An 18,562-nucleotide genomic window follows, 5' to 3' on the forward strand; every position below is an offset into this window, starting at 1 on the left:
GAATTGGATAATTTCCTAGACAAATACAATTTAAGAAAACTGAATTAAAAAGAAATTCCAGATAAAGAAGACAGATTGAACATTCTCATTTACTTTTATTACTTCCCAAAAGATTAAAATAATAAAGAGGTTTTAGAGGCATAAATCCACAAAGACAGAGGAAAGGAAAAAAGTAGACAGCTATACAATTTTGGAAATTGGAAAACAGATGGATCAGTGAACTGAATCGCAAACAGGAAGCTGGCAAAGCCAAAAATCAACCCTATAAAATTTAAAATTCTACTTCTTAGGGCAATATATCTACATTTAGATTCTAAATGTGAATGGGCTCTGGAACCAGAATCCCTTGGTTCAAATTCCAGCTCTGCCACTTATTATCTGTGCTTTTAAAAAAGCTAATTAAGGGGGGCCTGGGTGGCTCAGTTGGTTAAGCGACTGCCTTCGGCTCAGGTCATGATCCCGGAGTCCCGTGATTGAGTCCCACGTCGGGCTCTCTGCTCGGCGGGGAGTCTGCTTCTCCTTCTGACCCTCCCCCCTCTCATGCTCTCTCTCTCAAATAAATAAATAAAAATCTTTCAAAAAAAAAGCTAATTAACCTCTGTGTCTTACTGTCCCCATCTGTAAAAGGACGATAATAATATACTTACATGGCGGGGTTGTAGAACACAGAAAGAAAAAAAAAATCACTCCCTTTGCCCCAAATTGCATTTACTTGGGTTTTTTGTTGGTTGGTTGGTTGGTTTTTGTCCCCACCTCCAGAAGGAGAAGAAAAAAAATATTTCGGTAATTTTAAAAATGGGCTCTGGAGCCACACTACCTGGCTTCAAATATGGCTCCAACATAGACTAGCTCTGTGACTTAGGACAATTTGACTCAGGCATGATGCAAAAAATTGTGCCTCGGTCTCGTCTTTGACCAAAAGGTGATCCTTTCCTCATAATGTTGTAAAGATAAAATAAGTTAATATGTATAAAGTACTTAGGAAATGCCTCATATGCAGTAAGAGTTCAGTAAGTATTAGCTATTATTAAAAACCAAGAATAAGACATATATTTTAACCACTGGTTAAGTCTAAGACATCACTGTGAATATCACTTTTACCCCAGCTGCTATAATACAGAGCAGCTGTACTAATGGGTGTAGGACTGCTGTTTTCTACTTGCTGCTTTCTCTTCCCTTTTGCCTCACTAGCAACGGTCTCCACAACTTAGGAGAGGATACTGAAGACTGCCAAATGATCACGATTTAATAAGCTAGGTTATTACAGGGCTAAACAGGTCTTCAAAAATCATGATTCTACTCCTTCAGTTTATATGTGATGAAACTTAGTGACCTCCCAAAATCTCCCAGGCTCTTTATGACTGAACTGAGACCTCAATCAGATGTGCTGATTATCAGTTCAGAGCTCTTAACATCTTGGTACACATCTTCTCTAGTGAGGAAGATAGGTTGTACACTAGATATTTTACTCCCAAGGCCAAACTTAAGTATCTGGCAGCTCTATGCAATGCAGTTTTATATTTATGTATATATAAATATTCACCTAAAGGAGAAGGAAAACATTATTTGTACTCATTAATGATTGCAAGATATAACCAATGGAGGGTGAAATCTAATCTGTGACAAAGACAACATAATAGACAATCCTGTTTGTATGTAAATGTAACAGTAGCCAGTATATGGCTAATAAATCATCCTGTACTGAGCTAAATGATGCCGTTTTTGTAACGGCATCAATTAAAAGAAAATCAGTGATTGACAAACTGTGTGGTTATTTTCTTAGCACTTTGCTTTTCTGTTGTTGGGATTTTTTTTTTTTTTAAAGATTTTATTTATTTATTTGAGAGAGAGAGAATGAGAGAGAGAGCACATGAGAGGGGGGAGGGTCAGAGGGAGAAGCAGGCTCCCTGCTGAGCAGGGAGCCCGATGCGGGACTCCAGGATCATGACCTGAGCCGAAGGCAGTCACTCAACCAACTGAGCCACCCAGGTGCCCTTTTGTTGGGATTTTTTTTTTTTTTTTTAACAGAGAGAGAAACAGTGAGAGAGGGAACACAAGCAGGGAGAGTGGGAGAGGGAGAAACAGGCTTCCCACAGAGCAGGGAGCCCGATGCGGGGCTCGATCCCAGGACCCTGGGATCGTGACCTGAGCCGAAGGCAGACGCTTAACGACTGAGCCACCCAGGCGCCCCTTGTTGGGATTTTTAATAACACTTTTCTTTAATCAAGTAGTAAGTCTGCATTTTTGAAAGAAAAAAACACAAAATTATTTATCTTAAACATTATAAAGTACACAGCTACAAGAGCGGCAAACATCAGGAGTGCCTGGGTGGCTCAGTTGGTTGAGCATCTGACTCTTGGTTTCAGCTCAGGTCATGATCTCAGGGTCATGGGATCGAGCCCCGCATCAGGCTGTGTGCTTGGCACGGAGTCCGCTTGCGATCCTCTCTCTCCCTCTGTCCTTCCCCCAACTCGTACTCACACACACGCACACAAACACACACACACTCTCTCTCTCTCTCTCTAAAATAAAGTAAATAAATCTTTAAAAAAAATAAATAAGGGGTGCCTGGGTGGCTCGGTGACTCAGTCGTTAAGCGCCTGCCTTAGGCTCAGGTCATGATCCCAGAGTCCTGGGGATCGAGCCCCGCATCGGGCTGCCTGCTCCATGGAAAGCCTGCTTCTCCCTCTCCCACTCCCCCTGCTTGTGTTCCCTCTCTCCCTGTGTCTCTCTCTGTCAAATAAATAAATAAATCTTTAAAGAAATAAAAATAAAAATAAATAAATAAAATAAATTTTAAAATTAAATAAATAAATAAAAGTGGCAAACATTCTTAAGCACAACACACAATATAAAATTTTCAAATTACGATTCCAGGGCCTATTAGAAAATAAAAAATAGCAAATATATGTTGAAGGCAACACAAAACTAAAGTATAAGAAACAAATTGAAAGAGCGTCCTGAAGTAAAACACTCAAACATTAGTAAGAACCACTATAACAACTGATTAGGGCACACTTACCTTTCTACACATTGTAAAAAGTATTTCTAAATGCTTTGGATTAGATAATAAAGTATCTGTATCTATTGTCACATAATTATGCAAGAGAGGCATCATATCTGGAAAAAAAGAAAAATTCAAAAGCCCAGTGAGACTTGAGTAACAAGAGTAGAAATAAATTATTCCCACCAGAACCATATTTCTGTAGCACCCACACATTACTGTCTTCCCCCACAACCACAAAATGTAGTAACAGAAGTGACAGAGCTGCTCTATTTATAGACGAGGAAGATGTGGATCAGAAAGATTAAAATGCTCATCATTTATTATAGTGATTGTTCCAAATTTTTGTCTTTTTCTCCATAGGAGTCATCACCATTTGACAAACTGCGTATTTTCTGGCTTCCCCACCTTCCCTGCCTTCCCCCCAACTAGAATGGAAGCATCAAAACAGCAAGAGCTATTTGGCTCACTGCTGTACTGCTGTGCTTAGAACAGTGCTTGGAATATAGGCAGTATTCAGAAAATAGTAATTGAATTAATGTATGGGTATATGTTCTGACTGCAAACTAATTTAAGATCCACCAGGAAGCAGTCTCCCTTCTACTGCCTATATTCCCAGAGCTGCAAAACACTGCTGCGACGGCACCACCCTTTCCTCCACGGGGCAAGAACAATTATCTTCTGATTAGTACTGGAATCGCATGTGTCTTTATGTCAAGTGTCAAAGGAAATAATGTCTAGACACAGAAAAGCAAAAATGTTAGATGTCAAAGCCATACCTGTAAAGTATTCAAAACAATCCTGCTGAAAAACCTCATATAATATACCTAGCAGCTGCCACATTTGAGGGGAAATACCATGGCAGGTTAAACTATATGCCAGGGAAAGAATTTCTTCATAGAATTCTAGAAGGAAGAAAATCTCTAGTTAGAATTCCAGAGAACAGGAAAAATTAAGCACAAAGACCACAGCGAGGAAGATTTAGGCTACCCACTCGCATACACTCCTCTTACACCCAATATACTTTGAGCACCCCTTTCTCGGCATTCTCATCTTCAGCTACTACATTTGCCACCTTACATTTCTTACCAGGACCTGCCCCCTACCCAATAAGACAGCGCAAAGATTCGTTTTTACTGAACTTACCCATTATTTTTGACACTGTGTAACAAATAAAATACAGTTTATACTTCTAAAGCTATGTTAGAAATGGATACAAGAGGGGCGCCTGGGTGGCTCAGTCGTTAAGCGACTGCCTTCGGCTCGGGTCATGATCCCAGGGTCCTGGGATCGAGCCCCACATCGGGCTCCCTGCTCCGCGGGGATCCTGCTTCTCTCTCTCCCACTCCCCCTGCTTGTGTTCCCTCTCTTGCTGTGTCTCTCTATGTCAAATAAATAAAATCTTAAAAAAAAAAAAAAAAAAACAGATACAAGAAGGAATAGATTGTGGTATATCTCTCATGTACAGGATTTTTAACCTACAAATAATTAAAATTCTTTGGGAAGCTTAATTAAGCTAGGCTAAAATATCTTCCTGCCTCACATATGTTTACAAACTATATTCTGGACCATATTTTGTCAATTTACAAACCTTGTAAAATTTGTATTTACCACAAGCCAATTATACCTACTATAAAGAGTCCAAAGGGAATGCTCTTGTATTTGCATATATATTTTTTATTATTACCCTCTGTCAAAAGGAAATCATGTCTGAACACACAATGAGAAAACACAATTCTCAGTACAAAATTTTCAAATAATTCCTACCATGTCACTAAGCAAAAGTCTGTTAACTTCAAAGGTTTTTTTTTTTCTCTTATTTAAAAGGAACTAGGTACGCCTGGGTGGCTCAGTGGGTTAGGCGTCTGACTCTTGATTTCAGCTCAGGTCATTATCTCAGGGTCGTAAGTTTAAGCCCCACATCGGGCTCTGCACTGAGCGTGGTGCCTGCTTAAGATTCTCTCTCTCCCTCTCCCTCTGTCCCCCCACCTCCACTCATGCACGCTCTCTCTCAAAAAATTTTTTAAATCTTTGAAAAATAAAAGGAACTCATATTCACCCTGGACATGCTTGGAGTTTTTTTCTGTAACATTATTTAAAACACTATATTCAAAAGCTAATAGATATTTGCCTTACCAAGAGCAAAATAAGATGGAAATCACAGATATTGGGAAATAATTTGTTACATAAGACAATCACTTGAAAAGCAGCATTATCTGAATATGAAATATCTGAAAGTTCTGTTTATCATCACCCCACACCTTGGATATGAGAAAAGGAGAGCAAATGCCTCTTCCTAACATGAAGCCTAAAGACAGAAAAGGGGCCCAAGATTTCCTTGCATACCCTTGACAGCTTCAGCACGTATGCACGACCCAGCCACTCCGATGCTGAAGATCAGGCCTTTGAAACTTGACAGAGAAACTAGAAGGCGTGAAGCTGTTGCAGATTATTTTTTGTGGCTGTACTAGAGTCTGGACTGTGGTGGGCAGCAGTGCAGGACCCCGTGTTGATAAAGGTAGCACTGGCCTCCTCGGCAGACCACTTCTAGGGCACAATCCTGGGGCTCCAGCCAACTCCAGCCTCCCCACAGATTCAGTGAGCTACCAAACATCCTTCCGCTAAATTCCATTTACGCCTGAATGCAGCAGAAGTTATTTCAAGCATTCTCAACCAAGAAGACTGACTGTTAGGGTAGAATGGATGTACTTACTTTGACTTCCTGTGTAAGATAAAGCAGTTGAAGCAGTTAATAGCTAGTCCTGGCTTCTAATAATAAATGAAATTTTAGGAGTAAATTAGCAATGAAAACAGGCCAGGGAAAAAATAAAGTGGGGCAATGGAAATAGACTAGACCATGGACACAAATGAAGTCAGGCTGCTGGGGTGGAGGTCCTGGAATAAGAGAGTCAGCCCATATATATATATTTTCTTATCTAAGATCCTATATAGCCAAATATTGGTTCAAAATGGGCCATTAACATTACAGCTAAAAACGTAAGAAAGATCATCCATCACCTTAGGGCTAGGGATGGGGTATCAGACAGGCAACTGGAGCCATGGCTTTCTCCTCTACCCACTGCAGCCAAAAATAGGGCTATTTCCTTAACATCCTGATGTTGCAATTGCTCAAATCAAACAGCTGGGGGAGGTAGATTAGAAGGTTGGTATAAACTATTTCTCTTCGCCTTACTTCATGGTTTCACTCCTCAAGATTACTTTACTTTAAATTTAAATGGAGAATCTTCAGTTACAATCTCTTCCATGAATAAGGGCATCAGTGAATATATTCTTTTTTTGCTTATCAGAATCTCTAGGGTTACGGTCCAGAAATGTCATTTTAACTGGCTCCAGGTGATTCTTATGCACACCAAAGTTTGAGAACTACTGCTTTATAGCAATGATTTCAAAGGGAAGGAGGATGTACCTAGGCAGTGTACAAGATAATCCACTGAGAATGGAAAATAATGTATTACAACACTTTATATATATAGACATTTAATCCCATCCTTTTACATTTCTATTTTTATGGATGTAAATGTAATTTAGTAGCATGTATATTGCCTATAATATGCATTCAAATATTATTCACCTATATTAGAAGTACATGCTCAATTTTTTACTAATGGTATGAATGATAAAAAGTTTGGAGACAACCGCTCTTAAGCAGTCACATGTTTTTCTTCCACCTTTCTGTCTGCACACTATAAAGGCTGCATCTCCCTCTTGCCCACATGACTTGGGGCTGCCACCTTTAAAATGCTTGGATACTATGGGAAAACAGTCTCCTCTACAAATTGCCATCAGTTTGCAACACCCTGATTCTATTAGTTACTCATTCTACTCAGAAGTCAGGCACTATAATATAACAGAACAACAATTATTTCATACTTCTGACAGGACACAGGTCTGTCATTTCACATTTTTCAATTCCAGATTAAAGTAACTCACCTGAACCTCATCCCAGTTCTTCCTTTCTAAAAATATAAAATTTAAAGTTCTCTGTCCTTTAAAAATTCCAAGACTAAAAATTCTTCATTGGATGTATTAAATTTTTCTCTAAATGAAAATATAAATATACAATACTAGAAAGTATATCCAAAAACAGAAGAAAATGCAAGCTTCTCTTCCTCAAATTGTCCATATTGTTGAATTTGAAGGGCTAAAAATGCACTTTAAGTTCACCAAATTAAAAAAATATCAGTTTACCTTTTTACTCTACCTTTAAACTTACCAATTACATGTTTCTGTAAAACAAGATCAATGATCCGCAGACAGATATTCTCTAACTGCTGAGTAACCTAAAGACAAATTTAAACATTTAGTTTAAAATTCATCATGATAACCCTTAATCTATAAATATTAGCCCAATAAAAATACCAACAGGACTTTTTTGAAAGGAGAAGTTGACAATTCTAAATTTCAAGTGAAAAATATAACCAAGAGGGCGCCTGGGTGGCTCAGTCGTTAAGTGTCTGCCTTCGGCTGGGGTCACGATCCCAGAGTCCTGGGATCAAGTACCACATCGAGCTCCCTGCTCGGTGGGGAGTCTGCTTCTCCCTCTCCCACTCCCCCTGCTTGTGTTCCTGCTCTCGCTCTCGCTCTCTCTCTGTCAAATAAATAAAAAAATAAAATCTTTAAAATACATATATATATATATATATATAAAATGAAGAAATTCTGAAAAGTAAACTAATGATAAAAGTGGGAGTTAAATCTGTAATAAAATTACAAATTCAGTTAGTTCCTTAGCTCATATTTTATACCAAAATAAGTTCCTAATGAATGAAAGATTTCAATGTGAAAACTTGGGCCATAAGAATACTAGAAGAAATGAAAAGAAGTTGTGTATAATCCTGAAGATGGAAAATGGCTCAAAGCACAGAAATCAGAAATAAATATATCAAGGCACTTGATTTCAAAAATTAATATCTGCATGGGGTAGGGGGAAGTCAGAGATAAATGAAAAATGGAGGGAATTATTTTCAAATGGTACCACAAAGATCAAATACCCTCCCATGAAATCAAATCAACAGAAAAAAAGGCAAAGGTTATGAAAAAGAAATATAAACAGACCTTAAGCTTTTAACAAGATGTTCACTCAAATACATGGTAAGAGTACAAATTCTAAGCCCCAGATTACCACTTTACACCTATCAGACTGGTAATGATCAAAAAGTACGTGGCTGGGAAGCGAGACACTGCTGTCCATTGATTTGGAAAGTGTAACTTGGCCAAGTTAGCAATATCTCTCAAGCTTACTCATAACTACATCCTTTGACCCAGCAATTCCACTTCAAGGGCTTTCTCTCCAGACATATTATTACCTGTGCAGATGACATGTAAAAGGCCACTCACGATAGCAATGTTTGCGATCAGTTTCAACCAAGATTCCATTTAACAAAGGACAGTTAAATTATATTCATTAATGAGGGACCGGTTGAATAAACTTGACATATTATATAAAGGAATATTATGCAACTACTAAAAATATTTAACTTAAGTGACTAATATGGAAGGATCACCAACAGCAATTCAAAAATGGCAGATAAAAACTGTATGCTATCATTTTCACAAAAGAAAAATACACACACTCGGTTTTTTTGCTTAGCTATTACAATAGAAAAAAATCTCTGGAAGGAAAACCTTGTAGAGGACCTACCTCCAGAGAGAATTAGATCTGGGGAGCTGAGGGAGAAGGTGAATTTTCACTATCTTTTCACATCTTTTGGATTTTTCAACATACGTTATACTAAATATTTTTTAAGTAAGCAAAAATTAAACTCCATCATGGGTTACATTTTTCATCTGAGTCTCCTATTTCAAGTTTGGGGCATATTCTCTGAATATTCAGCTTTAAAGTACTGTCTTAAACAATCAACATATTTTGCCACCAGTAGGCATAGACACCAAGAACAGTTGCCAGTTGTAAATAACTGATATGCTTATTTATCACTGCATATCCCTGAAAACCAGCCCTGGAAAGAGACATATGTGCATCAACATTATTTGGAAGAATATACAATAAATGTTAACAACGACTGTTAAAAAAAAAGAGAGAGAAAAAAAATAAAGTTCCGTCTTAAAGTTCAAAGGATCCAAAAATCTCCCAGTTTAAAAATCTGTCAATATATTTAAAACCATTAAAGAAAAACTACATATGCATAAGCATCTGGTTTAGATTTCTAGTTTTGTTCTGCATACATTAAGTGTTTGTACATGTATTCATACACATGTGATTTTTCCTTTTAAGGAAAGATTCTTCTCAAAGTTTGCTTTTAATAAGTCAAAGTTCAAGATCACAGGACAGGCAGTCAGGGGACCAAGATTCCAGCCCTTGTTTTGCCTCTAATTATCTATGACCTTGGAAAAGCCACTTACTGAAGGCTTTCAGTTTTTGAGTTTTTTTTCATTTGTAGGTTAGGAAGCTGGATTTGATTAGTGCTTCTCAATTTTAAACCGTGCCTCCTTTGACAATCACAGTAAGTTCACATGCTCTTTTACTTGTAATGCAAAATAAATTTAACATCAAGAGTAAAAAAATTAAAAGGAAAAGGTAAAATACTATTTTATTTTCAAACTGATCCTGCTGCTCATTTTACTACTGCCCATCCTCCACACACACATATTCTGGAAAACTGGACTAGGGGATTTCTAAGGTCTCTCCAAATTTAAAATACAAGTTCTGCATATAAGGCTAAAGAATTATCCTTAAGTATACTTACTGTAATTGAATTTGGAACATCTCACTGTTCTGAATGGCCCATACAGTTTTAACAAGGATACAAAAATAAAACAAAATAACGAATATGGAAGTAAAAATTCACATTCAGCCTTTTAGGTGAAGGAGGCCTGCCCAGGAAAAGAATATCAAACTGTAATCAGGGGCGCCTGGGTGGCTCAGTCGTTAAGCATCTGCCTTCAGCTCAGGTCATGACCCCAGGACCCTGGGATCGAGCCCCGCATCAGGCTCCCTGCTCCGCAGGAAGCCTGCTTCTCCCTCTCCCACTCCCCCTGCTTGTGTTCCCTCTCTCGCTGTCTTTCTCTCTGTCAAATAAATAAATAAAATATTTTAAAATTAAAAAAAAATAATCTGGTGCTCTTCCATTGGTATGTGATAAACACAGGATAAATCAACAGCCACAGGGTTTAACAATGCTATTTAAAGAACCGGCACCTGCTTCCTAAGTCACACTGTTCAAAACAGGAGCTGCCACCATTGCCGAGCAAGTCAGCTTGAGCTCACAGAAGTAACGAACTCAAATCTGATTTTTAAGGAGAGGCTATGTAATGCTTGGGGAGGAGAGAAGAAGGTTTCAGGTGGAGATGAATGGATATATTATCAGAATAATCTGACTGCAAACCCAAAACTCTGTGGCTGTGAGCAAGTCTCTCAATACCACCTAAACTTGTTTTCCACTTCTGCACAGGGACACTACCATTTACTTGCTCTAGTGATCGCACAGTAACATTAGTAAAATTCTATCAGCTAATAGAGGGGAAAGCACTTAATAACTGTCTGCACAAATTCTTATCCCAATATTCTTCTGGAATTCAGTTTAGGAAAGATGATGTTTTAAGCTCTTCTTCCCTTCCATTCTCATGATGTTTCTTACATTCGAATTTTGTTCCATTATTTAATATCTGCCACTGTGATTGAATGGCTCTCTCTCTCTCTACCAAGAAGACCAGCCTGTGGGTTCCACAAGGCAGAGCTCATGTCTTATTCAACTTGATATTCCCCAACAACCTAGTCTAGAACATAGCAGATGTAATAAACTAAATTCACTTTAGTACAAAGGAATATACTATGTATCTTACAACAATATGTAATATTCCCCCCTTCAACTATTTTAGTATTTTCCTTTAATATTTGAAGGTAATTTTTAAAATCTAGCAACATAACAAAATAGCAATTTTAAAGTCATGCCCATTGATCATGTAAATTTCAGTTAATGTTATTACAATGACATAATAAAACATAAAGAAATCCCACCTCTTTATGATCTTCTACAACTGTCAAGATAGTATCAATAGTATGTAAAATTCCCATAGCCATTACTGTTTTGTCTTCAATTTCTTCATATTCATCACTTTGAAGAACTTTGCCAAATATCTCAGCCTATGAATATAACATACACATATTCAACAATCAGTACTGTTATACTTATCCCTCGCTGTTGATATAAGTTAATAAAAAGGCAGGGGCACTCATCTAGATGTCAGCCTTGCTCAAACTTAAGTTACATACTTTGCTGAGTAAATCAATGACAGAAACTGTATGTTTAAAATATGGCCATTTTTTCCTTATCTAATCACTAGAATGGAATATACATTAGTTATAACAATTAGATAGCTAAAACTTCCGGTTATCATTAAACAAATAAATCCAAAGTCTGGGAAAAAGTGAAATCTACCAATAGTCAAATGAAAAATTTGGTAAAAGGTAGAAGACAAAGTCAAGAAATCACCCAGAAAATGAAACAAAAAAGACAGACATGGAAGACAGGAGAAAAAAGGCAGGAAAATTAAAGACTTGGTCCTGACCCAGTATTCCATATCAGAACTATAGAACAGGGGGAAAAAATGGTAGGGATAAACTAATCAAATAAGTAATTCAAGAAATTGCCCAAAACTGAAAGAGTTTCCAGATTCAAAGCTCAGAAAGTGAAAATTTAGAAGGCTCACATCAAAGCACATCATTATGAAATCTCAAAATATTACAGATGCAATGATCCCAATGTTATTAGATTTAAGTACAACTGACCACAGAAATTAACAACTGCCAGAATTACTAGAGCAAACATTTTTATATTAACATTTCAAAGGCTTATAAAACTAAACTCCAAATTTTGGAATTTAATTTATTCAGATAAGTCAAGGCTTTTTATTTTTATTATTCAAGGCTGAATTTACTTTCAAACTAACATAAGACTTTGCCCATTCTTACCAAATGTTGGGTCATATCAACAGCAATTGAGGCTACTTCTTGACTATATTCGCATATCATCTTCTGGATAACATTAGTAACATCGTCATTTTCCGTCTCTCTAACAATGTGCAACAGCTCCTGCATGATAGGCCTCACGTGCGGCTTCATATATTCCTTAGCTAATGCAATAAAACAAACAAAATCAGTAAAAACTTAGGCATTCACAAGTGGTGAAAGGAATCAACTTGGTCACAAGGTAAAGTGGCACAGAGTAACAGATTCTTGGCAGATACTTGCTCTATGGTAAATAAGACACAAAGCTGTACCAAAATAATCTTCACCAATATATCCATTTCCCTTTAAGTCATTGGGGTATCAATCCTACACATGGGAAAGAACTGTCCTACCCAAAATGCCAAAAGCTTTCATTGAGAAATTCTAATTATACAAATGCTCTATCATCAGCACGACTTATAGGACATGATTATGACATCAAGATACAAGTGTAAAAAAAAAAATCATGTACATAAAAACTATGCCCAATAGTGATGGTGCCCGTTCCCCACCACGTATCCCTGTACAATATCCACTGAAACACTGTTGAATAGAAGTAAACTAGGTTCATGTTCTTCATAAAACTGAATTTACCTTCAAGGGTTAACCTGAACTTTAAACAATAATCTTCTAAACAAACAAATGATTTATCTGTGTTACCACTCACTAGAAATACCACTTGCTACTTTCACAGCTAGTAGAATCCTAGAACCCTAGAATTGAAAGGACTCCTGAGGCCATCTAGTCCAAGCCCGTGAATTTAAATATATGGCTATCTAACCCTTGGCATATGGTGTGCCTTGCCCAAGCTGACACAGCAACCTTGTAGCACAATCAAAACTAGACACCAGGTCACTGGATTCCCAGTATACCCCAGTGCCCAACGATTACCAACTTATTTCCTAATCTAAAATTTTTCTGGAAACCAGAAAAGGAGAAGAATAAAATTCTATAAAATTCTGAGGGGACAAAGGCTCAGAAATCTAAACCCTGCACCTTAAGACACAGAGAATCATCCTTATTAGGGAAGGAAGTAAAGAAACTATTTGAGAAGACTATGTCAAAAATAAAAATAGAATAAACCTCCTAAAAGGTATTTTTGGCTTTACCTTGTGTCTGGTTAGAAATTAATGACTGGAGAGCAAGGGCAGCTTCAACTTTGACAGGCATCTCCTTATCTTCAATCAGGCTCTTCTTTGCCAATTCAACTGCATTTCTTAGATTGAGCTCATTATGAAACTTCAAAGAACTGAATGCATGAAGTACCCAACAGGACTATGTTAGAAAAAGAAATTAAGTATGGAACTATTAGGATTATGGCATTCCATAATAAAGTCATGCATAAAGGAACTTCTTAACTAAGTAAAATATAGTTAACTCTACCAAGTACTGTTTGTTTTGGGAGGGTAGCATATTAGCCTTGGTTGCTAACTTCTGGATCTCCCATTTTTTTAATTTAAAAAGGCAGTTTTGGGGGCACCTGGGTGGCTCAGTTGTTAGGCATCTGCTTTCAGCTCGGGTCGTGATCCCAGAGTCCTGGGATCGAGCCCCATATTGGGCTCCCTGCTCAGCAGGAAGCCTGCTTCTCCCTCTCCCATTCCCCCTGCTTGTGTTCCCTCTCTCTCTGTGTCTCTCTCTGGCAAATAAACAAATAAATAAAATCTTTTAAAAAAAAAAGGCAGTTTTGTAACTTCTAAATTATCTATATGAATTTTTCACAAGGAAAAGAAAATGGAACCAAATTGAAGTGTCTCTGAAAAAAGAAATCCTGTTCAAGCTTAATAAATACTATGATTCATAACTAATTTGTTATTTAGTTATATGTAAGAGCTACTACAAACCAATGTTTGACTTTCATTTGCTGGCCTTCACAGCAAACAAATGAAACATTATTTTCCCTTACTAGCATCAGGACTTAGCAAGGTTCCTTTTTTTTTTTTTGCTCATATAAGGTATGAAGAATTTTTTTTTTTTAAGATTTTTTATTTATTTATTTGCCAGAGAGAGACACAATGAGAGAGGGAACACAAGCAGGGGGAGTGGGAGAGGGAGAAGCAGGCCTCCCGCTGAGCAGGGAGCCCGATGCAGGGCTCGATCCCAGGACCCTGGGATCATGACCTGAGCTGAAGGCAGACACTTAACGACTGAGCCACCCAGGTGCCCCTGAGCTATGAAGAATTTTAAACCTTCTAGAGGTTACCAAATTTTAAACTATTAGACCACAGAATCATATTATTACTTTAATTCTCTGTGTACATACAACACTATTACCGGTAATCTGAATCGCCACAGACTTTTTAGCAAGAGAGTTACAATTCATAGAGCCTGTCAAAAACAACAGCCTACCTATAAAAATACTTGTACGCCCTCTGCACCTCTAACCTGCATGTGCCCAAATACTTCCCCAGTGAACAATGCCTTCTGTTTATAAAATGCTTTTGTGTGTAAGACATTGTTAACATATGTTCTTCATAGCAAGACATTCTTTGTGTTGATGTAGTTATAAAGATAAATACTAGGCTCTTGAATTAATGTTCTATTTTTATTTCTCCATAAAAGATACTGATTTCAGAAGTAATATACACTTAGAACATGAATAAGTTTAAGTGGATTATTTTCTCCATTTTTCTAAGGCGTATATAGCAACCTAATATACAATTTATACTAATCAAGTTTTTAGCCAAACTAGAATTTCATGCTGTTTTAGACACTGAAAATTAATCAGTTTATGAATTTACATTGTATTATTGCTGTAACATCATCCCCCTCCCTGCACGTATTACAAATGCAGCAAGTAGGGCTAGGGTGAACATTTAAAGCAGCTGGAATTAAAATCTGTAAATCCCTTATTTACTAGTTTGTTTTTTATTAGCTTGGGTGACCATAAGGGACATTCTAATTGACTTCATTTTATCCCAATATATGGTAAAAGGTCAATTTATCCAAAAACATTTAGTTCAATAATTATCTTACCAATGAAAATTTTTTTAAGTTTATTTTTTTTTTAATAATCTCTACACCCAGTTTGGGGCTCAAACTCACAATCCCCACGTGACCCCAACATCAAGTCGCAAGTTTTTCTGACTGAGCTAGCCGGGCGCCCCTCAAATGAACACTTTAAGATACATAATGAAAAAAAAAAAAAAAAAGATACATAATGGAAATACGGAAAACTTACTCTAGCTCGAAGATAGCCCAGGTTAGACAACAGTAACGGAAATACATGATTCTGCAGCAACAACTCCATTTGGTCCTTGAATAAACTCTTCTGTAAAGAAGCAGAAATGAAGTTTCAACTTAGTGATGCCTTGTTCATATATAAAAATCAAAACTAATACAGTATGTTTATTATGACTTATGCTTAATATATTTCTATGTACAATTTTATAAAATTATTTGACCTACATATTGTATATTTTTAAACAAGACAGAAACAGTACCTTACATATAATTTTATACTGATCGATTTTTGTAGCAATAAATAACACTAGTCATTTTGTACCCTTTTTTCATATGGCAACAGTTTCACACTGAAAAACTGACACAAGTGAAATTTTCTTTTTTTTTTTTTTTTTTTTTTTTTAAAGATTTTATTTATTTATTTGACAGAGAGAGACACAGCGAGAGAAGGAACACAAGCAGGGGGAGTGGGAGAGGGAGAAGCAGGCTTCCCGCGGAGCAGGGAGCCCGATGCGGGGCTCGATCCCAGGACCCTGCGATCATGACCTGAGCCTAAGGCAGACGCTTAACGACTGAGCCACCCAGGCGCCCCAGTGAAATTTTCTTTTTAATTAAAGAAACAGGTGACAGAAAAAAGGATGTTTACAGTCAACTCAATTATGCAGAAGCAGTCACAGGTTTTAAATTATTCACAACTTTCATATTCTCTCATTTGCCTGTGCTTAAGTAAATTATATTATGAGTAGCCTGACCTTCAGTAAAATATCAGCCAGGGAACCAATCACATGCAGGGCTCCATCTTTCTTCCTTGGGTTAAAGTTCGGGTCTGTTAGGATCTGATAACAAAATGCCATCATTTTGGGCAACACCTAGAGAAACAGAAGAATCCATTTTAGTCTATGTGAGCTTTCACTGCCTTACTATTACAGTATTAAGTATGATACACAAATTTTCAAAAGTAAAGCCATTTTATTGTGTTTTATCAAGCAATTATAATTAAGAAAACAACCCTTTTCCCTAACTAGGACAGGAAAACATTCAAGTGATAGATTATAACGAATAATATAATTTTTTAAATAGTAGGGGTATAACTAGTGTTTCAATTTTAGACTTAAAAAGAATAACTGTATACCTCTTTTCTTTTCTTTGCAGCAGTATACAAGAGAGTCTGAGCTGCTGTGGTGGGAGAAGCATAATCTTCAAAAATATCTAGGATTTTAAAAGGTTAAACCACATTAGCAAAAATACAATTACTTATTATAGATTTTGAACCCGACTGACCACTATTCCTAAACAAAAAATAAAACTGCCCATATACGACACTGGTTTACAGATAAAAAGGTGAAGGATATATCATCAGTGCTCCCATGCACAACAATTATTTATCAAACTCTATATGTTGTCCTTTTAAACAATCATATTAAAGAGAACAATATATATTAGGCATATCTGTTTCACTGAGGACAAAAATTTATTTAGTGCTTACTCTGTGCCAGGCACTGCTCGAGGCTCTGGGGATACAAAGAACAAACAAAAAGGGTTCTCACAGAAATCACAAGGTGAGAGAAAGAAACAGATTATACACATACACACACATACACACATAATAGGTATGACAGGGTAAGGAGAAAGAAAGTGACGTTATACAGAGTGCTAGTTTAAATACGGTGTCAGGGAGAGCCTCTTTAATTCTCTGTTGGGGTGACACTTAAGCAGAAATTGAATGAAGGAGGGAGAAAACTCTACATGGAAATCTAAAGAAAGCTCTCCAAACAAAGGAAACCACACGTGTAAAAGCCTTGGGGGACTACTAGGCCAGGGTTTGGCTCTGTCAACAGGTAGATTCAGCAGGTGTTCAATGGGTATTTATTGAATATACACCTATTTAAAACACACCACTGAACATCGTGAAAATTTTCACAAATTTCAGAACCCACAGATATTTGAAAAGTATCTCATATGTCCATATTTAAATAGAAAAATAAAACCAAATCTAAGTCTTTGCCAAAATATAAAATACAAATGTAATAATACTAATAACTAACACGTATTGAGTGCCAGACACTATACTCATGAGATGACCTACTGTGCCCAGAACTTACTCTTTGGCAGGCACTATGCTAAGATTCGACAAGCATCTAATATTCTACTCTAAGCAGTTAAAGAAGGTAGTATACATGTATTAACCGACTTAATCCTCCCAACACTATTAATATTGCTGATTTTATAGCTGAAAACAGTGCATCTCAGAGACTAAGTAGCTTGCCCACAGTCACACAATGAGTAAGGGACCAAGACAGAATTGCACCCACACTGTCTTAACATCAAGAGCCTGCGCTCTCATAGTTTCTACCAAACCTAAAAACATTATTAATGTCAATGCATTTAGATTAAGAATACTTCATTCATATAAATAATTGTAAATGACAAAAATATAAAAAGAAAACTACATAATTGTGTAACTGTTCTTCCCTATAGTTATCCAAAAGTAAAATATACATATCAAATAGTAGGCACTTATCCTAGTCCACAAAATGATTTTTTTCAAAAAAGCACTTCAGTCTTGAATTATCCATATTCTCTTTTAATCAATAAAATGTAAATTCTGTCAATCAACACTCACAACTCTTTATTATTATATTTCTAAAAACTGAGATACTATCCTATTTGACATAAAGAGTAAGTGAAATAATGGTAGCTTTCTGAACACTAAACAAATACTCTGGTCGTTACAAAAACACACAGGTATTATAGACAAACTAAACACTAAAAGAACACCTTGAAAATAGAAGAAAGACTGGCTAATCATTCCACTCCCAGGAAAACAAAGGCATTAGGAAGGGGAAATAATAAATCATGCATACGTAAAATGATTTTCAAAAGGAAACAGTAGAACGGAGGGATAAGTCAGATGTGTAAATATTGTTTCTCCTTCATTTGCTTCTCCGGTACTTTGTCTCCAAGAGAAGAGGCACTCCTCGGTTACTGAATCAAATGATACCAAATACAAAGCACTGTAAAAGCAACATAACCCAATCATCTAGCATCTCTACCAGCAGGCTTAACTCAAGTAGCCGGAGACACCTGGCCCAACAAGGGAAAAGCACTGCGTTCTCACTATCTTCAACGTGCGGGGGGGCAGTGCTAGTTTTATCGATTATTTATTCTAACGTTTATGGAAGGCAGACTAGAGCCAAGCACTAGTAGAGGAATGGAGAGGTGGAGAAGGGTTGGAGAATGCAAAATAAAGCAAGTAAACAAGATAAAGTCCCTGCCCTCAAAAAGCACTAAGTTGCAGGAGAAAGAGGTACACAAGTAACATTCTGCTATGTGAAGTGCCTGAGTGTTCCAAGAAGCAATTAGTTTAAACCAAGGATAAAAGGGAATGAACT

General features: G+C 36.9%; 1 protein-coding gene across 1 annotated transcript in view; it reads right to left on the bottom strand.

Annotated features, from left to right (window-relative positions):
* Positions 1-18,562, bottom strand: part of IPO8 (importin 8) — a 65,556-nt gene that overhangs the window by 18,836 nt on the left and 28,158 nt on the right. Inside the window, exons 11-19 of the mRNA XM_032432645.1 lie at positions 16,303-16,379; positions 15,923-16,039; positions 15,169-15,258; positions 13,100-13,265; positions 11,955-12,115; positions 11,001-11,126; positions 7,239-7,305; positions 3,784-3,909; positions 3,023-3,120 (exon numbers count right to left, since the gene is read on the bottom strand). Of these exons, the coding sequence (XP_032288536.1) occupies positions 3,023-3,120; positions 3,784-3,909; positions 7,239-7,305; positions 11,001-11,126; positions 11,955-12,115; positions 13,100-13,265; positions 15,169-15,258; positions 15,923-16,039; positions 16,303-16,379 (1,028 nt within the window). The remainder of the gene's footprint in view (positions 1-3,022; positions 3,121-3,783; positions 3,910-7,238; positions 7,306-11,000; positions 11,127-11,954; positions 12,116-13,099; positions 13,266-15,168; positions 15,259-15,922; positions 16,040-16,302; positions 16,380-18,562) is intronic.

This window comes from Phoca vitulina, unplaced genomic scaffold, assembly GCF_004348235.1.
Source record: "Phoca vitulina isolate PV1807 unplaced genomic scaffold, GSC_HSeal_1.0 scaffold49, whole genome shotgun sequence".
NCBI lineage: Eukaryota > Metazoa > Chordata > Mammalia > Carnivora > Phocidae > Phoca > Phoca vitulina.